General features: G+C 50.6%; 1 protein-coding gene across 8 annotated transcripts; it reads right to left on the bottom strand.

The window, feature by feature from the left end:
• Positions 1-378: 378 nt before the first annotated feature.
• On the bottom strand, positions 379-23,395 carry LOC120906249 (proline-rich extensin-like protein EPR1). Of its 8 annotated transcripts, none has more exons than XM_040317779.1 (4): positions 23,349-23,395; positions 21,994-22,477; positions 3,721-3,818; positions 379-3,635 (listed from the first exon to the last, which is right to left on the bottom strand). In XM_040317779.1, exons 3-4 carry the CDS (start codon positions 3,816-3,818, stop codon positions 1,034-1,036), a joined length of 2,700 nt encoding a protein of 899 aa, XP_040173713.1. In that variant the 5' UTR covers positions 21,994-22,477; positions 23,349-23,395; the 3' UTR covers positions 379-1,033. The 8 variants fall into 8 exon arrangements, with proteins under 8 accessions (XP_040173713.1, XP_040173710.1, XP_040173709.1 ...); XM_040317776.1 differs by having other exon boundaries at positions 23,254-23,389; XM_040317775.1 differs by having other exon boundaries at positions 23,275-23,389.
• Positions 23,396-24,094: the final 699 nt, after the last annotated feature.

Here is a 24,094-nt window from a genome sequence, read left to right as displayed (position 1 = left end):
GATTCCGAACGCGGAATTGGAATCGGGTAGGTCCGATTCCGAGCTCCCACCACTACTTCTGAAGGGTCGCAGGTTCCACAGAGGTTCCGAGCGGCTCCCAATCACACCGAACGGCTCTGGATGCTTCTCCAGCGCACTCCGAACAGTTTGAGCCTCGCAGGATAGCACTTTCAGCGCTAATCCGAACGAGTTCCAAGCTCCAAACCCTACACTGGACGCACACCCACACACGGCGGGATATCAGGAACACCCACAAACACGCGGCCCGATTAGAGTTGTGTCAGATGCATAGGATTGTATTCATTGAAAACAAAAACAAACAATAAAGCGGAAACGGATAACAAACAATGCGACAAAAAATGGCAATCGAAACGGGTATATGACACAGGGTACAGTTCTCCAAAGCGCTTACATCAACCTCTTGCGTTGTTTTGTTCTGTATCGTGATTTATTAGCTTTATTTAGCGATTTTCGTTTACAGTCTATGGCAGAGACCTTAACCTGCGCAACCGCACCAGATTCCGGCTGCTCCCCCTCCATCTCCACTCTCTAACGCTACTATGACCACCGTGGGGAGGGGAACCGGTAAAAGGGCGTTTGCCATTGCTTCCCACCCCAACAAAAAAAAAAAAAGCTGCTGACAGCTGAAAGCGGCTCAACATTACAAACGAAAGGTAGTAGTAGTTGCATGAAGAAAGAAAAACAAATAATAATTACACATTGAGTATTTCTCCCCCCCCCCCTCCTCGCATTTGCGCGTGTTTCGGTGCGCCACACGCACACACAAACAAGCCATTATATATCCGCTATATATACACAAACACACTCTCACACACACACTCTCACACACACACACACACATACGCAAACACGCACACACACACGCGCACGCAAGCACTCGAATTCATCCCGACAGCGCGACTAAGAGAGTGTGAGTGCGCGCGCGCGCGCCCCAAGCAAGCATCCTTTCGGCCGCGTCGAACCTGTACGCCTTCTTCCCTCCCCTCTTTACCAACAGCTGCACAACAGGCCTCTACCGGTGGTTGTAGAGCGGCTGGCCGTGGTAGCGCGGCTTCTGCTCGCCCGCCCCGCGCACGTTCTGCCGCTTGCGCACCTTCAGCCGGTGATGGTAGGGCAGGAACTCGCTGTCCGGGTTGAGCACCGGCAGCGGATGCTTGTAGTTCACCAGTATGTCCCCGTCGAGGTACCGGTTGCGCACCGGGCCCGTCACCCCCTGCTGCCCGTCAATGGTGCTACCGCTAACGCCGCCACCGCCGCCGCTGGTGCTGCGGTACAGGTAGGGCGATAGGGGCGGCTGGGCCGGCGGCTGGGGCCGCTGGAGCCGATGGTCCAGGATGAGGTAGGACTTGGTGGTGGTGGTGGTGGAGGGGTCAAAGTCGGGGCGGCGGTTGTACCCGCTCGCGCCATTGTTCAGTATGACCGGCGCAATGTAGGACAGGTCGGGCTGGGGCGGTGGCGGTGGTGGAGCAGTCGGCTGGTAGTACTGTGGGTGCGATTGGGCGGCCGCATCCGCGTAGCCGTGCCGGCCATAATCGGTGCTGGTGACGTAGTAGCCGGTCGGGAGGTCGACCGGCGGCAGGACGCTGTTGGCGGTGGGGCGATACACGTACGTCGGCTCGTAGGCGGCGGGTTTGTACGGCTGCGGCTGGTGGTGCTGCTGCTGCTGCTGGCGGTGATAGGAGGGCCCACTGGGCACCTGCTGCGGCGGCAGAGCGACCTCCTCCGGGAACAGCGTCCGGTACACGTTCCCGTCGAACGACAGCGACAGATTGGCAAGGGAGGGCTGGGGGTGCTGCTGCTGGTGGTGCTGGTGCGCCTTCGACGTCCTGCCCCCCTTGCCCGACAGCCTGTTCGCCTTCTCGTAGATCTGGAGCGTCTGGCGGATCGTCTGCACCTCGCGATGGAACTGCTCGATCGGGCTGTAGCCGTAGCCGGGGCCGGCCAGGTAGTCGGGCGGGGCTACCGGGCGGGCCTGCTCCACCTTGCCCACCGGGAGGTAGGTGCGGGGCAGCTGGGGCGTACCGGCGGGTACCCCCACGTCGCTCCAGCTCACCGGGGGCCGAACCGTGGAGGTGCGCACGTCAAAGTACTCGGCGTACACCGGCTGCCGCTGGCCGCCGGCCGGCTGCTCGGGCTGAATCTTGTGCAGCTTGGTGGACGGCGTTTGGGCGGGCGTGGCGGTAGCGACGCTGGCGACGGTCGGTTTCGGGCGCGGTCGCTTCGCGGCCGGTTTGGCGGGCTTCGGTGGCGCACCGTACACCTCCAGCACGGGCACGAACGTTTTGAGGACGGCTTTTTGAATTTCGACGCGCGACGGCACAATCTTCGCCGGCGCTACACTGTTCACCGAAGGGGGTGGTGGTGGTGGTGGTGGTGGTGCCACCGTGGTCGTTGGGTGGGGCCGCACACTGACGTACTGCTTCGGTGGTTTGGTGCCCTTCGGCCGGTCCGTGGTGGTGGTGGTGGTGGGCGGCCGCACACTGGTCCCGTTGCTTCCGCCGGCAGGCTTCAGGATGAAAAAGTTGGGCGGCGGTGGCAGGATGATGCCGGGCACGAGCGGGCCCGGCGGGACCGGGTTCGTGTAGTTGCCCCGGTACTCGAACGTGTACGGCGGCGGGTAGTACAGCGAGGGGTCGTCCTCGTCCAGCCCCGGCGGCAGCCCGGCCGTGCGGTTGCGCGCCTCGTCCAGCGAGCCGCCGGCCGGCGGCCCCGCGTACAACGCCGGCGGCGGCAGCTTCAGGAACGGGTTCGAGTACGTGCGGTTGTCGCTGACGGGCGGCGGGTTGACCGGGGGCGGATACTGGAGCCCGGCCGGGCGGTGCTGGCCAGTAGCATTGTGCGCCGCCGGCCCGGCAAGAATATGCTGCCCGCCGAAATCTTCCGGCCGTATGACCGGGAACGCTTTGTTGGTGAAGAGGAAGGCCGACTCGTTAGTGAACGGATTAAATGCCGGCACCTGACGACCGCGGATAAACTCAATCGGCCCGTTCTCGCGCAGCTGCACGGGAAAGGGTGGCGGGACGGCCGGGTTCGCCGGGATCTGGACCTGGCGGTCCGGCGCCCGGTAGTCGTCGATCGGCTGCCAGGCGGGCGCGTCCGGCTCGCCGGACCGGTTGCTGCCGTGCCGGATCGAGCCGCCCTTGAGCACGAGCAGGTGGTCCTCGGCGAGCCAGATCTCGTCCGGCCGGAGCCCGCCGTAGTTGCGCTCGTCGTCCAGCGGCACCTCCTCGTTGCGGCGGTAGTTGAGGATGCCGAGCCGCTCGGGGCGCCGCTGGAACAGCTCGCGGTGGATCAGGCCGTACTTGCCCTCGGCCACCTGGTCCGCGAGCGTTTTGGCCGTCTCGGGCTTGGTCGGGGTCGGGGGGGCAACCTTGGCGTCGGACGTTTGGTCCGGGTCGGCGGCACCTTCGCCGGCACCGGCCGCCACTAGGGTGAGCGTGTCGGGCGCGGGATCGGCGCCGGCCGGCAGCCGGTGCACCAGGTCGACCGAGACAACGTCGTAGTACTTGAGCTGGAGGGCCTGGTCGAGCGGTTGGTCGATCGCGTTGGTGCGGTCCTCCACCTGGTCGGTGGCCACCGCGTCCACCCGGCGCATTGGCCGCCGGTTACTGCTGCTGGGAAGGAAAGGTACGGAAGCAATCAAATGCTGGGAACAGTGTATTTTTTTTTTTTTTGGGGTGTGCTGTGAAGTTCTCTTACCGTGCGGGAGCATCTGCCGAGGCCGGGTGCAGGTAGCTGAGCAGACACAGCGAACAGACCAGCAGTCGAAGGCCCCGGGCGGCTCTGCGACGAGACATCTGCGGAGGGGAAATTGTGTCTGGGATTAGAATAAGCTCGACTTGGCCGGATCGCGCTCGCCAGCGTACTGATGTTTGGCGTGCGCTGTGTGTGCATTTGGGAATTTTGATATTCGGACGATTCTGACGTCAGAGGAATTTCTCTGCTGAATTCCAATGACGTACGTTCAGCGTGGAGATGACTCAACGCAGACAGTAGCCGATATTGCACGAATCGGGCACAAAGGGTGTCATCAATCAATGAGTGATGGGCAAATTGAACATTTTCGGAGGATTCAGTGCATGTCGGAGATGGAGAGCAAGTCAGAGTCCAGGAAGATAAGGAGATGAGAGATGGGGAGAGGGAGAAGGGGGATCTACAAAATTCGGGATGTCTAGAATATGATCGAATTTATGGGAATCCCACTTACTTGTGGAGATTTTGGACAACTTCGGATTACTTCAGACGACCCCGAACAACTCAGGGTTATAATGGTCAGATACAAATCGGATTCATCTAGACACATCGGGAGTCATTTGGACTCATTTGGAGTCATCAGAATTCATCTGGACTCATCCAGAGTCATTTGAGCTCATTTGGAGTCATCAGAATTCATCTGGAGCTACTTGGAGTTGTCCAAAGTGGTCCAGAATCATCCTCCGTATCAATAATCATCAAAATTCCAAAGTTTATGGGAATCTCGGTTAGTTGCGGAGATTCTGTACAACTTCAGACTACTTCAGACGACCCCGAACAACTCAGGGTTATAATGGTCAGATACAAATCGGATTCATCTGAACTCATCCGGAGTCATTTGGGCTCATTTGGAGTCACCAGAATTCATCTGGAGCTACTTGGTGTTGTCCAAAGTGGTTCAGAGTCATCTGAAGTCATCTTATTCTCCGATAAATTTGGATTCATCTAGACTCATCTGGAGTCGTTTGGACTTATCTTGATTCAACAGGATTCATCTGGAGTTGCCCAGAGACGTTTGGAGTTGTCTGAAGTCATCAAGGCGGCTCCAGATGACTCCGGACGACTCCGAACGTTTTGGATTATAATTCTCGAATGAAAGTCGGATTCACATGAAATCCACTGAAGTCGCCAGAATGCATCTGGAGTCATCCGGAAGCCTACGATTTGTTCCGGATCAACTCCGAGCGACTTCAGACAGCTCCGGATAGCTCCAAACGAATTAAACTGACGACTCTAGTTGTGTCCAAACGACTCCAGATGAGTTCAGATGAATCCGACTGTAGCATACTACTCTGGATGACTCTGGATGTATACAAATCCGATTTTGCTTCCGAGTTGAATTCAGTTTTTTAATGCCGGAGCCGAGGCGGATTCAAGACTCTACTCCGGATCACTACAATCAATCAATGTGGCTTTTTATCACTACCTCCCATCTCCTTCTCTTTCTCTATTACTCTATCTCTCCCTCTATATACTCTCTATCTTTATCGGTCATCTTCGCAGAGTGTTATTGCAAAATTAACAACACGTTAACGACCTCCACCCACACGCCCACCGCTACCGCACCGATGCGCGAAAGCGAAGGCATCGAACGTACGATACCGGCACGTGTGTGTAAGGCAGCCGGCACAAAGCTGCCGCAGCGAAACTGAAATACCGAAATGAAAACAGCCATCAAACCCCAACCTGATTAGGGACTGCCGCAACAGCCAGCCAGCTTCCAAGATGCTCATTTGTCTTCTTTCCTTTCCTCTTGTTTGTTGCTGTTGTTGTCCTCTTTGCATAACCCTCCCGTCGTTGCGCAGTCGATACCGTCCACTGTGCGGATGAGCAACATTTGATGGATGTATGCGAGCGCCCTGGGGTGGGGGTTTGCTCTTCCCCAATTTGCGCTCGAGGGCTTTCCGGTCGGGCGATGTTCGCGCTTTGTCATCGCGACGCTGTTTGTTTGTTTGGCTTTGCGCAGTCGCGCAGGGAATGAGCGCTCAGCAACGTGACAAATTAATCTGCCGGCCGTGAGGCGTAGGGGAAGGGCAAGGATCGGTCGTTTTACAACTCGTCTCCACCAAACCGTGCATGTGTGTCTAGCGGTCGTTATTTATGGAGACGGTTTCGTCCGGGACCGGGAGATGTCGTAACCGCTGTCAAACGTCGCATCGCAAGGCCGGCAACGGCCGTGAGGTGAATGGGCGTTGTGTGCTAGAAATTGCATGTCCCCCTTTTACTGACTCGATACAAGATCCAGTTCAGCGCAGCATAGAGGAGCAACAACAACAACAAAAAGGAAAGAAATGGCCTTTTATTGGATAAACATACACTGGCGAGAGGTGTGAACCGACCCGTCAGTAATCATTGCAGAATGGCAGTACTTCCAGTAGGAAAAAAAGTTCACTGAAATGGCCTGTTAATCATCTTCTAAAACCGATCAGCCTTTACCGGGTTATTGGATCTATTACACAGAAAAAAGGGAGCTTGATCGCTGCACAAGAGCAACTGGCAGCTTGAAAGTGACCGAAAGTGAGTCCAATTCGGATGCCAATTCGAGTTACAGGGAACTAGAAGATACAGGGTTTTCCAAGTCAGTTTCGAATGTAAACATTGTTATTCATCGCACGCAAAATGTTATTCCACATCGATCTGACATTTCATTTTCATCATCATAATTTTTAATTTCTTCAGCATGATTTTCAACACGACTCAAGCTGGATTGAGTTTGACAGTTCTTTGTTATGTGTTGAAAATCATGAGTTGAAACTGAAATTTTATTTTGAAACAAGTAAACCATTTGGCAGCTGTTAAAAAACATCTTGGATGCGGTGAATAACAATTCTTACAATCGAAACTGACTTGGAAAACTCTGTAAGGGAGCACGGGGTTTAATAGGACACTAATAGACACTTTTGAACGTTCTTAAAGGCTTTGAAATTTATTTGTATCAAACAGAATGAAACAAACCACAGAAGATTCGTTATTTAATACAAAGCTGGTTTAAAACGTAAATTTAGCTCAAACCCGATTTTTACTGTATGGGCAATCATGTGACTCGAGTGTTAGAGCTGAAGTGTCAAAAATGCTGCATTAAATGTTGCATTATGATGAGTGTTCGACAGCTCGATTTTACATCTCTAGCTGAACAAAGGATTTTCACTCAGATTAAGTAGTTAATAACAGTAATTACATTCAGAAAGGAATTACAATAATTTATCATTTATTACAATACAAAGTACGGAAATACCCAAATAGCCAGCTCGAACTCCATAGCTGATTTGGGGCTGTTTAACGAAAAATCGTTCCGATGTCGTACTTTGTGGGTGATTAAGAGATGAAACGGTACTCTTTGGAACTTTGCGGCTGATTAGCACTATGTGTTGGGTTCATGATAGAACTTTAAGGCTTGTTAAGAACGTGTACCGAACTTGGTCGAACTTTATAGCTTTATAATGTATGACCTCGATACGAGGTGTCTCTTATCAAAGTGTCAAAGACAGACGCCGGCTCGTGGTTTGTGCTCCACTTAGATTAGTTATTTGAAGTAATAATATTAAGTGTAGTGGTTTTGACTTAACTGTAAATTATTTAAAATTCTGTGAACGGTATGAAAATTTACAGTTTACAAATAAACATGCACAGAAAGAAAACAAAAAATTGTGTTGTATTTCAACGATGACGTCTTGCTTGAAAATAAAACACAAAGCAAAATAATCCTTGGCCACGTGGCGTAAGGAAGCTGCTTAAGCGCCATTAAGAAGAGGCCACCTGAAACTTCAATGCTGTTTATCTACTGCATAAGCAAATTTGGCTATTTGGGTAACAAAATGCACAGGAAGTAAAGGAGCATTATATTAACCAATCTCTCCCAGAACAGATTAAAACAAGGTGATACTCTGATGAACCTTCAAGGTTCCTAAAAAAAATAATAAAAGGGGAGCTATAATACACCAAACCAAACAATGGTTTAACATTTTTGTAACTCTGCTTGCATTGGTGTTTGTTTTGAAAAACAAAACCATGGACAGATCAATTCTAGAGCAATGGCTCAGCAATGGCGACAGCAACGAAAGTAAAATGTAACAAAACTTGAGACTTTTCAAACAACTTTGTATAAAACAGATAAAATTTCCATTGGTTAAGGCTCGGTTTGTTTGACCTTGGTTACTTTCATTTAATTCAGATAATTCATTGTAACAAAACCATCAACTAATCGATTCGCCGCTGTTTGGCCCCATTTTGCCCTAGACTGCCCCATTCACATAACGATGTTCACGAAGTGCGATTGGTCGCTGAATGGGTGCGAAAAGCCACTACGTGCAGTGTAATTATAATATAAGGTTCAAATCTTGAAATGAATACTCTCAAGCGACAAGGATGCTTCTAAGCTGGTTTGAGGTGCGATTGCAGCCTCGCAGCTGATGGTTTTGCCATTCGGGAGACCATTGGATAAAACAGTGTCTCCATTTTAGCCTCAGCATGTTCTGTGCAGCTGTTTAAGCGCCACAGTGAGCCACCGTTTCGCCTTCGAAGCTGCACTGTTCCCCCGATGGACGGCAGGACAGGCGAAGCTGTTGATACAGCGACGCAGCGCGCAGAATGGTGACCTGGAAAGGCTGCGGGTCCGGTTATCTACCGCTGGCCTAGTCCACTTCCCTCGCAAACAAATTCCCAAACCCGTGCTCTCTCCGAACGGCTTAATCGCGTCGTGACGTGTTGTGTTTTATTCAGGTTTTTGTTCCTCCCGCCCTGTCCACCGGTGCGATCAATAATCCCCTCGGAACAGATGGTGAAATGTATCGTTTTCGCTCTCTCTCTCTCTCTTTCTTGCTACTTCCAGAGCGGCTTGAGAGCAGTGTCAGGACGCGGTCATTACGTGGGACACCTTTTTCCCGGAGCCGCTTTCGGCCACTTTGCCACATTACCGGACAGCCGGTGCCGCCGATAGGCTCGCTCGATGCAGTTTTGCACCATTATCGAAGCGCAAGCATCGGATAAAGATTAGCGTTTCGGCACAAGACAGGTGCACCGCTGCACGGCAAAACGAAAAAACTCCTTCTCCCCCTGCAAAACAACATGCTTTTTTTTCTCTCTCTGTCTCTCTCTCTCTCTCTGTCTCTCTTTTCTACAGCGGTATATGCAGGCTCGGATGTTATGCAAATGGTGCTCCGGTGAAGCGATGCGATCCTTACGTCAGAGCATCACATGTTTGCATCACCAGCCAGTTCGATGTGCCCGCCGGCCGCTTTCGGGGGGCCTTTCGGGGTTCGGGAACGGGCCGCTCATGTGTGAGTTTTACCCCCCCCCCTCCCAACCACTCCACCAAAGTAGCTAGGTAAATCAAAATCGTAAAAAAAGAAACAAAAAATGGAAAGAAAAGAAACAAAATGGCACCCGCAATTTCCACGGGTGCGCGAGTGGCTTCCCACCGGTTCCACGAACACGATTTGTGGGAAAGAAATGTGCGGGTGCGTGTGTGTGTGTGTGTGAATAGGGCGAAAGTGTTTTCGAGGCGGTGGAGAAAGTGCGCGAGGGGGGGGAGGGGGGGTGGTGGGGTAAAAGATTCTTCTCCGCGGCTGGGGCCCCGGTGAAAATGAGGGAAAGGAAACGAAATTAGCCACCCCGCGTGCTGTTGCACCGAGAGATTAAGAAGGGGGTTGTTGGGGGGGGGGGTGGTGCGCGCATTATACACTCCAACTCCAGCAACGGAGCAGAAAATGGAAAAAATAAGCGCCCGCAAAGACGCGCCGGAGAGTCAATTTTCGGGCGTGTAGCAGCAGCCCGCCCGTCAGTCAATTTAATTATGAATTAATTTAAAGCTCGCATGTTGCAGGGGGTAGGGGGTAGGCGTTGCGACGAATCTTACGTGCAAACACTGTGCCGCTCGCTTCGCTTCGTCTTCTTCTTCTTCTTCTTTCTCTCTGTAATGAAATGGCCCGTTGCGCTAACCCAAAATTCCAATCATCACATAATGTCACGGAAGGAGCGCTCCGACGTGTTGGATGGCGGACGCCGTTCGTCGTTCATTAGCGGTGGCTACAAAACTGTCAAACGAGCCGAGTGTGAAAGTGTATCGGCGCAGGCGGCCCATCTTGCAGCAGGCGTGTATTGCATCGCGAACAGCTCAAAAAAAAAAAAAAACAACAACAACATAAAAATTCGATCACACCAACCAAAAAAACCTTAACAGTTTGCAACAGCATTACGACAATAAAACGAAAAGATATACCGACCTGGCCGCAAGCGACGAACCCGCATGACGCGCTTCGCCGGCTCGCGCATTTTTTTTTTTGTTCATTTTCCGGCTGCGGCGAGCCGTGTAAAAGCAAAACGGCCCGGCAAAAGCTCATCCCAATTGCCGCGGCAATAAACTGTTATTTAATATCGAACAAGTGTCGTTTACCATCATCCGGCCCGTGCAGCAGTGCCTTGTGCGTCTCGCGATATCGATCTCCCCGCGTGCGCGCGCGTGTGTGTCTGTACGATGGCACCGTTAGATGTGTAACGCGCCGGTCGGTGTCAAGCGGTGACATGGGCGCACATTAAAATGCGCTTTTTTTCAGCCACACTCACACACACACACACACATACACACACCACTTGTGGATGCATTTGTGGAGCGTGCTTTTTGGTGGAATGGGGGGGGGGGGGAGAGGTTGTTTTTTGGAACACAGCGATATCGGCGATCTGTTTCGCGTGAGAGCGCGCGCTCTCTCTCTCTCTCTCTCTCTCTCTCACGCTATGCGTCATTAGACACCTCACCTTGACCGCAATCTGGGCTAGGCCCGGTTTGTTGTGCATTTTTTTTTTTTTTGGTTTTTGGGAGGGCCCGTTGAGGTCGTGACACCCCGTTGCCCCACCGTGGGGTGTGGGGTGGGGTGGAAAGCATTCCATTTTCGCAACGGCCAAGCACACAGTTTTCGGGTTGAGAAAATGGTTGGCCTAGCGGAAGATGGGTCCGTCCGTTCCCAAGCCGACTCGGAGGAGATGGTTCCGCCGGTAGTGTGGAGAATGGCCTGAGGAAGGGAGGGAGGGGGGGGAGTTCTTCTTCATCTGTTTGACATTCGGCGACAGTTTCTTCGATCGGACGGATCGAGGGCAGTCCGGTCCGAACAGCAGACGGGGATCATAATGATGGGGACCATGGTAAGGCAGTTTATTTAAATTAATTAGCTTGAAGCATATATTGAGGGGAGGTGTGCTGTGCGTTTTGACGTTCGATGTCGACACTTTGAAAGTGGTCAGTTTGATTTTTGGACCAGAAGCTGTGAGGTTGTGTAGCACCGGGGGCGATGCTAGATGAAGATCCGGCACAAAAAAACATCGTGAGGGCACTGAGAAACGCTGCAGATTTGTGATGTGCTCTCTGGAGTGCACCTACGACTCCGACTTCGACTTCGACTATTGTTGGTCAGATTACAATTCCGGCAGGAATCAGAAGCGTCCAGAGTCTTCCGGAGCTGTCCGGAGTCGTCCAGAGTCAACCAGAGTCGCTCAAAGTTGGAGTCATTCGGAGTCGTCTCCTACCGTCTCCGGTAGACTCCGGAAGACTCCAGACTAATCCGCAAGAAATTCTGGAAAATCGACGTAATGCAGCACACGCTCGCTTCATCTCCAAAATCCTTGATGGCAGAATTGATGCACCGATACTCCTAGGAACACGGGATTCTTATACACCTACTGACGTCAACTGACATTGCGTAATACTTTGAGTGTGGTTTATCGTCGTACTGTGTTCAGATCCAACGACCCCTTCCTTACTTGTATTCGTGCATTTAAGGAGAATACTACTTCTTTACTTTTAGAATTCTTCAACCTCTAGTTTATAGTTAATATTAGAATAGGTAATAATAGGTGTAGATATTGTTTCACCTCTCAGGACTGACAATCAAATACATTGAAATTGAAATTGAAATTGTGAGTTCAACTGCTCCTATGGGACCTTTACCAGTGGCCCTTGGAAACTGTATCTATGATCATTTTACCTTCATTCGCAAGATGATCAGTTGCTTCATTTCTTGCGATGTCCTTATGTCCTGGTATCCAACAAAATTGAAACAAATCTCAACATCTTTTGATAATAATTCGATAGATTGTATGAATAGGTTTTGTAACGCTTCTTTCTCTATAAATGTCAGGTCACTAGCGCTATTTGAGAAAATAGCGTTAGATCTATGATTTAAAGCGGTTTTTTCAGCTGCTATCATAGTCGCAATAGTGTACTGGATTAAATGAATCAAAATAATATTTAACTTAACAACCTTTTTAATCCCATGCTCACGGTAGATCGGACATACCGTTCCATCGTGAACGACGGTCAGAGCATGGCGACATCGGGGTATCGAACTTACGAGACTAAACCCCCTAACTTGTTTTGTTCGAGGCGTTTGTTTTGTTGCAACCCTAGTTCTACCCCACACTATTTATAAAACTCTACACACACACACACACTGTTTGCTACCAGTTTTTTTTTTTGTCGGAGACACCAAACATGTCAGATCTTCGGGGCAAATGGCATTGGTGATTTGGTATGCAAAATGCGGTACGAATTGCCGAAGATTGGAGAAAAATGTAAAACAATTTAGTTTAGAAATATGTGTTCATTATATTTGGAACGCGCTAGGATGCGTTAGGAGTGCTGCCTTACAGTAGTCTGCATTTGAGTTGTAGGCGTGTATACCTTAATGTCACCATCAAAGAGTTGCCATCGGTACTGAAGAATTCCCTCAGCAAAAAAAAAAACATTTTGCGTTGTCACATTCAATTATGGTGCGACCGTTAGAGCAGGTCTCTCTCGGAAACATCAACAGCAATCGATCATTCAAAGCGACTGCTAAACGACGTAGGAAGCTGTTTCCGACTGATCGAACGCTCGATGGCCTTCCGCAGTTGAGCGGCAGTCAAAATGTTTTGATGTACTCTTTTAAATTTAATTTCGTCTAGATACAGAAAAAAAAACACACGCTTACACAGGTTTAATTCGTAACGGCAAAAAAGTGTACAGGAAGCGATCAAGACAGTCACTTAACCTTGGCGGGCAGAAATCTCCTCCGTGTACCGTACCGGGATCATTAATTTGGCTCTCGGAACATCGGACGACGGCACTGATCGAACCCCTCAGGAATGGGGGAGGGGGCCGAGCATCTCCGGAGGTGCAAGACAAGCTTATACATACAAAAAAAAAAACCATAACGAACGAACGCACACTGCCCTAAGGCCACGCGGGTCGGGTTCGAACCATTACTGATTACTGCCGGCGGGCAAATAACTGTAGCGAAACGGCGCCTAACATCTCCGTTACGGTTTGTATATGTTCTGTTTCTTTTGTTGTTGTTGTTATTGGTGGTCGCACGAGGACACCACAGGCTCCAACCGCTGTGTAAAACTGTCCTCAATGTAACGCGCCTGACCGTGTGGCCGAGGTTCAATGCGCTTCCGCGTACGATTCGACGCTTCGTACGCGACGCGTGATCACAGGACCGATGCCAATCTTGCCAATCACCCAACCGGACCCGAAGTGGGCCCTCGCCACCGTGACGCTGTCAGAACGCCATTCAGGCAACCATGCTTCCTGCTTCAACTGATTGAGCGGCTCGCGACGTTGCGGGATTGCGATCGAATGCTTTTTTTTTTTTTATTTGCCACCACAACGCGAACCGGATTCGCGCCACAGATTCTTGAAGGCGGGGGGTGATTGAATCACGCTCCAGATACGTAATACGGGCGCACCAGCCGTGTGAGCGAGCGTGTGTGCGATCCCGGATGCGTCCGCGAGGGTGCAATTCCCTACCATTACATCTCTCAATCGATTGAAATCACGACACCGGTTGCCGACCGGGAAGCAATCAGCCCGCTGAGTTGCCAACTTTTGTTGAGTCCCATTAGAATGGACTTTGAGAAGAGTTTTGAGGGCGCACGGTACGGTTTTGCAGCGTTCTAGTGTGTATATTTCGGGAGATGATCACATCTTCGCACATCATCGCATCACAACTCCAAAGATTTCTGGACATTGCCTACTTTGTTGAACCCATTCGAATACTTTGCCGAGGCTTGAGGGCGTACGGTACGGATGTATGACAGTATCTTTGATCGTTTGAATGTTTATGCTTTAAGAGCTCATCATATCTTCGACCGTGTCCAGTTATTAGGAACTCCAAACATTTCTAGACACTGCTTAGTTTTTTGTTTCAATTCGAATATTTTGAAGAGCATTTAGTGGGTACGGTACAGATTTATGACTGTATCTTCCAGCGATATTTCAGGAGATGATCACACCTAGAACTGAGTCCAGTTCTTAACATCCCCAATCATTTCTATATATTGCTCACTTTGTTTAATTTGTTAAAATACTCTCGAGGGTCTTAAAAACCTTCCATCCGTGTTTATATTTTGGGAGACATCTAGGACTATATCCAGTTTGTAAGGACATCAAAGACATTTAGAAAATGGCAACATTATTGAACCTCATTGAATAAAAATTTGGAACATGATTACATACAACTCCGTGTCCAGTTTTGAGGACCTCCAAAGATTTCCAGACATTGCTAACTTTGTAAGCCAATCCGCTACACTGCTTTGTAGAGTCTTGAGTATATATCGTGAATATATCGGGAGATGATCACATCGTGGACCGTACCCAGTTCTTGAGCAATCCAAATATATTCAGACATTGCTAACCTCATTAGACCAAATTATAAGAGACAATTACATCTTCAATGTGTTTCCAGAATTTAAGAACTTGAATGATTTCCTGACATTGGTAACATTATTGAACCTCATTTAACCAACTTTTGTAACATCTAGGACACCGTGCCCAGTGATTAGGAACTCCAAAAATCTCTAAACATTGCTAACTATGTTCGACTTCCTATTACGACGTGATTAAGGATAAGGATAGGACCGCTCCAAGTTCTTGAGGAGAGTAATTATTAGACAATATTCCAACTCCATTGTGCTAAACAATAAGAGACATTCACATCCTGAATATGTTTCTAGTTTAAAAGAACTTGAATGATATCTAGACATTGGTAACATTTTTGAACCTCATTGAACCAAATGTTCAAATTAATTGAACCAAATGAAATCTAAGACCGTATCACGTTCTAATTAACTCCAAATATATCAAGACATTGGTAACGATATTGAACCCCATTGAACCTGATTTTGCAAGATGCTCATACCTAGGAAACCGTCTCCAGTTCATTGGAACTCCAAAGACTTTGGCCTAATTGCCAGTTAGTTGATGACTTCCTGCAACCCAAGCTGTCATGTTAGCGCGTGTTGGATATTCAAGGATGAAGAATTAAGCAATAGAAACGTTCGATTGCACGCGATGTCCCCCCTCCCCTAATTACTTCCTAGACCGCCAGCATCCAACGGGTAACGGGCCCTCGGGCAAGTCGCCTCCGCAAATAATACACCCCGCGGGCGGGCTGCAAAATAGTAGTTTGCGTACTGACCGGGTCGCACAGGTTCGCTCCGTGCGCCTGCAATCAACCGCGCTCGACTTCGACTTCAACCACTAACTGCAGCAGAATCTTTTCGGCCTTTTTTTCTTCACCTTCTTCTTCTTCTTCTTCTTCCTCTTTTTCCTTTCGTACTCACATCCAATTTGCGTAATCAGGCAAAGGCCCGCGCGCGCGCGCGCGCGCGCCGTGTTTTCGAAGGCTGAACGGCTGGCACTGTACCGTTCGCTGTGTCACGAGTCGGTGGCACGAAAGCATGAAGGCCTATCAGCAGCCCCAAACTGTGTGCAGGACCCGGAGAGCCGGACGGACACAACAGCAAACAACTTGATCCAATTATTTCGTCACACCCTTGTTCGGGGCGCATTCTTTTCGCCGCGGTGAACGGTACCGATCGTGTAGCGCCCTGCCCTCTGGGCCGGTTCTAGGCGGCTGCGGGGACCCGCGAACCCACCGCCAGATCAAGGTTCTTTTTCTGTTCTGCCCCCTCCCCTGCTTCGAGCGAGAGTTATCTGTTTTTTTTTTTTTTTTTTTTTTTGTGCTACTCGTTTGCTTTTTTCGGGGTGGAACGGTATTTTTACACCGCAAGTTTCGCTCAAACCGGGCCGCGCCCAGGCCAGCGCGTGCGGAAGCCACAGCGCCGAAGCGGGCAGGATGCTGGGCAGGACCGTCCCTTTGATCCGCCCCCCCCCGCCTTCGTGCACGCGGCCCGAACAGCCTCGGAACGCGCCACACCTAAGCCACTGGTACGCTGGCGCTGGGACCAAGACGCTTGGCAAATAGGGTTGGGCCGGCCGCTCACCGCTTTACTTAGCCAGCCAAACGGAGAAGGCCAAAGGCCCCCCCGCACGTCACCCACAGCCGTACACGGTGTACACGCTGGATACGGCGCCGCTACACCGCGAACGGCGCTGAACCATTTCGATCGGGAAAAGAGAGCAAACTCTCACACACACCGCCGCTCGCTCGCTCGCAGTGCAGGAATGTGAAGGAAAGGCAAGAAAGAGATAGTGTAGGGCGAGCGTTTGAGCCGGGAGAATGCGGTGGGGGGGGGAAATGGAACACACCCAACCACCCTTTTTAAGCTAAAGGCGCACTGCACAACCGCACAAGTAGGTTTTTTTTTCAAGCCTCGCAACCTCGAACGAGAATGGTTGCTAAATGTGAATGCCAAATGCCCGCCTGCGCACCCGTCTTTTCCCTTTGCCACTCGCTTCGCTTACGAACCCACTAATTGTAACCCACCCCAATGCGCCTCCCTCATGTACACACACACACACACACACACCTTGCAGTGGCACTTGGAGACTCGGGAGCTGTCGCTGTTGCTGGAATGTGTTGCTGTACTCCGGCGACGGAGCCCATTACGGAGAGACCAGGCAGGCCCATATCAACACACACACACACATACACTGGTTGGCAAACAATACCGTTGCAGCCCGTGGGGTGTTTGTACGTGAGGGTGTGTGTGTGTGGAGGCTTTGTGGGGTGGTGGGCTGCAGTTGCACTTTTTTCCCACAATTGTTGCGGGCAGCGAAAATCAGTCAGCCCGCCAGCCAGCGCTAGCTCCCATGCAGATCACCCAGCGATCGGGGGCATGCGGGGAGAGGGGGAAGTTGGGCGAAAAGATTGTTCTTGTCGAGTGTTTTACTGGTTTCTGTTTTTTTTTCTTCATTATTATTATTGCAACCATTGCGGTGCTAATGATATAAAAAAAAAAAAAAAAAAAAAAAAAAAAAAAAAAACACAACAAAACCCAATTTTTTCTCTCCTCCCGTTGCGCTCTGACACAAGCACTGGGAGGGTGAGAAAACAACACCAGCAACACCTAATTAACCCTTCACGCAGAGTGAAGGTGTGAATTCTTCGACTGCTTGGGGTGATTTTGTGGGTTTTCTGATGTTGCTTAGAGTCCGGCGCGTGCTTAGAAGAAATCCTACAAAAACCAACTTTTTGTAAGCTTTCACAGCTTAATCCCTGTTTCGATGGTGAGTTCGGAATTGATTCCCCAGCAAAAGCAGAAACGGAAACCGGGGAAGCAAAAGGTTTACCCCAGCCGACACGATTACATGACGGCGACAACCTGTTGCCAGGGGTTTGTTTGCTGCATTCCTCAATGCTTGGTCCTGCTTGGTGCATACATCATTTGCTGGGCGACATCAGACATAGTGAAAGGGTAGGATATCAGGTCTGCAATGGTTTTGACTCAAACATCATTTGATGGATATTTGTAAGCAGTAGATGAGGTTCCTTGGTGAAAATCTCCACATTTTTGAACGACTTCTGACCATCGAAATCAAGCAATACAATAAAACGAAATTGATTAGCTGCAGCGTAATACAATCTCTCTAGTAGCTCTAGAAAATCCCAACAACCATGATATTAGAGACAAGAGAGACATGATGCGGAATGCATTAAACCTGTTGGAGCGTGTCGTCGTTGCTGGATTGCTGGACGACTTATGGCACACCTCCAGGAAGGCAAGATACCGTTTTGCATCGGGACATTTCCTGCTAACAGACGTGCCTTTCATTTCGAAGCCGGTTTAAGAAGTTTCATCGAGTGAACTCGCCGCCATTGGACGGCGCGAGGACGCGTGCTACAAATCCGACGAGTTGGTGCAAACAGAAATTGTCTGATGGATTGGATTCTTTACTGGAAGACCTGTGCCAGTCAGAGACGACTACTCGCTGGAGACAGAAGCAGGTTTCATCCTAGATGTAATCAAATTATTGTTAGTTCTAGCAGTGGCTCTGGACACAGTAAAAGCTTCTTCAGGAAAGCAAGATGCTGTGAAGCGAATTGTTTGCAACAGATCTGACAACCTCCCAGACCGGTTGGGGAGGATTTACTGCTTTGGTTATTGTATATTGGAGATGTCTTCCGATGTCTCCAAGGTTCAGGGTGCAATGTGGAACATTCCGATAGTGTTTAGTGGTGTGCTGCAAAACCTGAGTTGCTAGAAACGTAAAAGCTAGTGATACCTGTTGGTAGATTCTTGGGAGACATATCAGTTTGTGGAGGGTTTTTGGTTCGATATTGCCATATTGGAGACGTCTTTCAATGTCTCTAAGGTTCAGGGAGCATCTACCTTGTACTTAAGTCTGCTACCATCACTAAGCTACTAGAAACGTATGAGCTAATGATACACCTGTTGGTAGATTCTTGGGAGACATACCTGTTTGCGGAGAGTTTTATGGTTGAATAATTGCATATTGGAGACGTCTTTCAATGTCTCTAAGGTCCAGGGAGCAAGGTAAATAGTACTTCAGTCTGCTACCATCCCTAAGCTACTAGAAACGTATGAGCAATTGATGTACCTGTTGGTAGATTCTTGAAAGAATTCTTCAGTAATGTAGTCTTCAGTAAGACTTAAAATTCATAAATTCATCCAGACAAAATTCCAGAATCATTGCAAATTTGTCTTGGTGGTCTTGGTCTCCTGGTGGAGTGTCTAAACCCGCATACGACCTCTCGCGCTCATTTGCCTGTCCGTTAGGATTTATACTGTTCTTGATCTAATGGACGACATCATCCATCGCTATTAATGAGCTCTTTAAGTGTCATGTATTGACTGTGACTACTGGACAACTTCTGATAATTCAATTGAGCCTCTTTATCTATAAAATATGTTGTTCTTGCAAGTCTGGTGACATCTTCAAGCAATTCAAAACCAATCTAGACATTGGTAACATTATTGAGCCTCTTTGAACCAAATCATATCTAAGACCGTATCACGTTCTAGTTAACTCCAAAGATATCAAGACATTGGTAACGATATTGAACCCCATTGAACCTGATTTTGGGATGTGCATATCTAGGAAACCGTGTCCAGTTCATTGGAACTCCAAAACTTTGGCCTAATTGCCAGTTCCTGCAACCCAAGCTGGCATGTTAGCGCGTGTTGGATATTCAAGGATGAAGAATTAAGCAATAGAAACGTTCGACTGCACGCGATGTCCTCATTCCCCTAATTACTTCCTAGACTGCCAGCATCCAACGGGTAACAGGCCCTCGGGCAAGTCGCAGACGCAGTATGACTTAAAATTCAGAATTTCATCGAGACATAATTCCAGAATCATTGCAAATTTCTCTTTTCGGTCATGGTCTCCTGGAGGAGTGTGCAAACCCGCATACGGTCTCGCGCCCTCATTTGCCTGTCCGTTAGGATCTAGACTATTTTTGAACTAATGGACGACTTCATCCAATGCTGTTAATTAGCTCTTTGAGTGTCATGTATTGACTATGACTACTGGACAACTTCTGATAATTCAATTGAGCCGCTTTATCCAAAAACGATGTTATTCTTGCAAGTCTGGTGACATCTTCAAGCAATTCAAAACCAAGGGAACATTGTACCTAAAAGAGGCAAATGTCCCAAAGTCGCCAGCCAGCCCAGCTGGTCACAGGTTCAAGAGTTTCCATGCCTCCTCGCTCAAAGAACTCCCTCCCTCGGCAAAAGCGACGAACTCGCCTCCCGAACGACAGTGATTAATTAAAAGGCCACTGCGTAAACTTTAGCCAGCAGCCGAGCAGCTGCCAAGCCAGATTGATATTTAAGGGTTGGAGGGGGACGGGGCGGGGCGGGCAGGTGCCACACAGCAAACAGCTGGCGTGGCGAGCCGGACGCTGGCAGCCCTAACTGAAAACGCTTTCCTACGCTTTATTTGCTGCTGCTGCTGCTGTTGGCTGTGGTTTTGCTGCGGTTTTCGAAATTTGCCCACCCACTACCGCCCTTTCAGACTCCTCCTCCTCCTCATCCACCCCTTTCCCTCCTCCTTCAGATAAGTGAGGTGGTTGTAGCTTGCGTGGTGGAAAGGGCGGGGGGGGGGGGAGTTACTGCGAGCTTCAACCTCCCTCTCTCGTCAACGACACACGGCGCGGCATGACTTTGTGATACTCCAATTTTCTCAGATGCAGCACGATTTTTAAGCCCGAGGGTGTACACTTTCCATGCCTCACCAACGCCCGACGGTCTGTGTGTGTGTGTGTGTGTGTGTGTGACTGTGTGTTTATGTGTGTGTGGCTCTATTTTGAAATTCCAACCGTTGCCATCCGTTGCGGCAATTATAGAGATAGAACCGGCGCAGTTCGCAGTTGCACCCACCCACGTGCAACCATATGTTTTAGCGAAAAACACACATACATACACACACACACACACAAACATTGTTGTTGCAAGCTGGTGCACACTCAGGCGTAGTTGCAGTTGCTGTTGCAACGGGCCGCAGACAAACTTCAAGCGAAAGCCGTGGTACGAACTGACAAACGCTCTTTCACTCTGCACACCGAATGGGGCAGGCTTCGTGCGGAGGCGAATGCGGTGCCACCGAGCGTGAACAAGAACCTCGCCAATCGGTTTGGGCTGTTCAGATTTCAGGGGCCTCCCCCCTCTTCCCCCCCCCCGATTGGTCAGTGCCGCTCGAAAGGGTGTGGATCGATCGATACGCGGTCACGCAGAAGACATCAGCCTCGATTCATAATTCCACCATCGTTTTCGACTGCCGCCACGAATGGGTGGGCAGGGTGGGGCAGCAGGGGCCACACGACGCCGTTTCGGTTTCGAAGGCTGTTTTGAGGTTAGGGTCCCGTTTTGCCTCGCTCACTCGCTCGCTCGGCCGCCCGCGTTCTGTTGCTGTGTTGCTTTTGCCCGACTCCAAACACACAAAATCGAGAGCGAAAGTGAAACGTATGCGCCTGCAGTGGGCAGCATAAACCGTTTCATTTTCCGCTCCATTCGGTCGCACACACACAAACCGCTCCCTTCCCCACGCGCCACCGCGCGCAAACCCTTTTTGGCGCTGGTTGGCCCTTTCCAGGTCCCGTTCCGCTGTGGCTTGCGCTTTCTCCATTCGCGCCGCACAAGCACATCGTACGTCGTGCTGTGTGTGTGTGTGTGTGGGACATGCGATGATATAATTTTTCGCCGCTGCGCTCGCGGTCAATGAAAAGGAAGAAACGGCAAAAAAAAAAAAAACGGCGAAACCCTGGCCACAGACAGCGCAACAAGGGAGCCAAAACGAAAAAGCGCAGCCAAAGGGTTTGAAAGACACAGCGAGAGAGAGAGAGAGTGAGAGCGCACAAAAACGAATAGCGCAAAAATAAAACGCGAAATAAATCGAACGAAAGCGAAACCAGAGACGCACCATCGGAGCGGAGAAGGTGCAACAGCGCGCTGCGGCACAGGCAAAAGATGCAGCAAACAGCAGCGTTGGCGAAAGCGTGTGGCGGAGAGAAACAGAGAGGGGGGGAAAAAAAAGGAAAGGAGTCCCCGAAACAAGCGGGAGGAATTCGTGTGCAAGGATTTGTGAGGATTGCAGCAAGAGAAGAAAGAGAAAAAAAGGCGAAAAATAATGCCAGGCAGGAATGCGCGAACGTTGCGCAGCGGCGCGCGAGAGTGAGAGAATATAAAACAGATACGAGTTATTATGCAACGTGTAAGCGACCCGGCGGCGGCGGCGTTGTCTGTCATCTACCGCTGCTGCTACTACTACCCGTTCGCGCGACGCGTTTAGATATAGATTGCGTCCTTCGGCGCTGCTCCGCTTTCTCCGGCGCCCGCCCGGAGTGGTGCGTGCGTTCGGTGCATTGGCTTTCCGATTGCTGAAACTTAATTATAAGAGACAGAGGCAGAGAGGACAGCAACAAGCACAAAAACACACCTATACACTAAGTGAGTTTTTGTTAGTTTTTGTTTTGTAGTTGCTGGGGCCGCGTGCGCGTGGGTGCTTATGCTAATGTGCGCCCAATGTCAGTGTGTACTAACCCTTGTTGATCGTGCTAATCCACCGGGCGCTGTTTTTTTTTTTTTGTTGCTGTTGATAGAAGAGCGGTTCGCTGTCTGCTGCTGCACCAGCTCTAATTGCTGCTGCTGCTGTCTACTACCGCTACACCACTACTGCGGGGGGAGGAGTTGTTTGATTGTTGCGGGAACGCAAACCCCCGGGTCCCGGGTCCTGTCCGCCGTCACTGTGCCCTTTTTTACGAGGCGGCTTTTACATACACACACACACACACACACACACACACACACAAACACTTATACACTACACTACCTCGCTTAGTGGCGGCTGGTTCGGCTGCGACACACACGGCGCAGTTGACAGCCGCTCATTGCGCGAAATTTTCGCACAAACAACAACCACCACGAATTGTTTGTTCGTATCGTACGCTGGCACTGGCTGGAGAGGGCTGCGCATCCAGATCACATCGGTCCGTCCGGCTGTTCGTCACTGCTGCGCGCTAGAGAGCTGGGCACGGGAAATTTTCCACCAGGAAGGAGGCGAAAAGGGAATGGGAAGGAGAGAATGGGGGGGGGGGGAGGGGGGAGAAATGTGTTAGAAATATTCGCTGCACACACAGGCGACCACACGCTTCGCGGCGAAACCCGGCCGTCACCTTCGCGCGCGCGCGGGGAGGGTTCGTCGCCTAGAGTCTTTCTCTGGGTCGCTGTTAGAGTCTTTGCTTGCGGCCGCTCGGCCGATCGGAAGGATCGACCCGCGAGTGAGACGTAAAATGTGACGGAACAGAACTGGCTCTTACGTCATACCGATTCGAACGAAACGCGTTACCACCGCGTTTAAGGAAAGCGCTTGATATTTCTGAACCCTTTTCCCCCTGATGCTCACAGAGCTGCCGGGAGATTCTAAACACTGCTCCACCTGTCAAGCTGCTGCAATCACTGCGCCGTCACGAGTTGGCAACTGGTGTCGGCTCCCGCTTCCACACTCCGAACGGCAAGCACACTGATTGGAGCGGGCCAATTAGCATTCGCCTCCGATTACACAAATTTGTTGTGTGTGCGCGCGCGCCCGCACAATCACATCTCGCACGTGCACACATGCATGCAACACTTGGGGGAAGGATGGAGGGGGGGGGGAGAAGTGGGAGGTTTAAGGTACTTTATCGCGAGAACAAAATCGAACCAAAAACCCCCGTCGAACTGCGAAAACGATGGCGCTTGAGCGCTCCCTAGGGCTTCCCTAACAATCCAGAATCCCGTAGGACGCTCCAGTCCGCCACCCACCCACGACTGTTTGTTTTGTACCGCCTAGGGGAGGGAGGGCTGGTTCCGAAAAACCACGCGCTCGTCTGGCACTGGCTGACTCCTTCGGGGGGCACCTTTGGGCGCTACTTGCTACTCTTTATCTCGTCGTCGCGACCGGCCGATACGTACTGAGCGCGGTTCGTGGAATTTCGTGCCCGCGAACCGCCGGCCGAGCTCGTTGCACACAACGACGAGCGCGCACGCGGGGTGGGGACAGGGCCCGAGTGGGCCGAGCAGAGCGTTACGAGGCGGGGATAGGGACTGTGAAGCAGGGTGGCAAAAGGCCACACAAAAAGGCCGCGCATATGGAACAGATGCAATGGCAGCACTGTGCGGAGTGAGGTGGAGGGGTGCTGGGTAGTGTAGGAAAAAATCACACACACACACACACAAACTAGTTCCACCGTTCCTTCGTGCAAAACTTAACCCACCCCCCTCCTTCCCCCTTTGTCCCGTAAGGGCGCCACTAACCGATTCGCTGTAGTCGGGGCCGACTGGCAACTCCAGCTCTTTCCAGCAGGCTGCAGGCGGCAAAGACCGCGTAAGCCGAGTCCAGGGTAGTGTACGAGACTCTGCTCGTTCTCACAGGCCCTGCTGAGGCTGAGAGTGCACACGAGATGGCGTCTTATTGATCGATCCAACCGAGATTGTCGTTGTGCAGTGTGCTCTGCTATATTCAGGTTCAGATTACCTACGATTATCAGCTTTTATCAGTCTTCACAACACCTCCAGAGAAGATTACATCTTGAACATCTCTGCTTCTCTTTCTACTGCTTCCCAATCCGCTGAGACGCATCGCTTAGGTCTCCCAGGTCTCAGT

Source organism: Anopheles arabiensis, chromosome X (assembly GCF_016920715.1).
Source record: "Anopheles arabiensis isolate DONGOLA chromosome X, AaraD3, whole genome shotgun sequence".
NCBI lineage: Eukaryota > Metazoa > Arthropoda > Insecta > Diptera > Culicidae > Anopheles > Anopheles arabiensis.
This window is presented reverse-complemented; position numbering and strand designations above follow the sequence as displayed.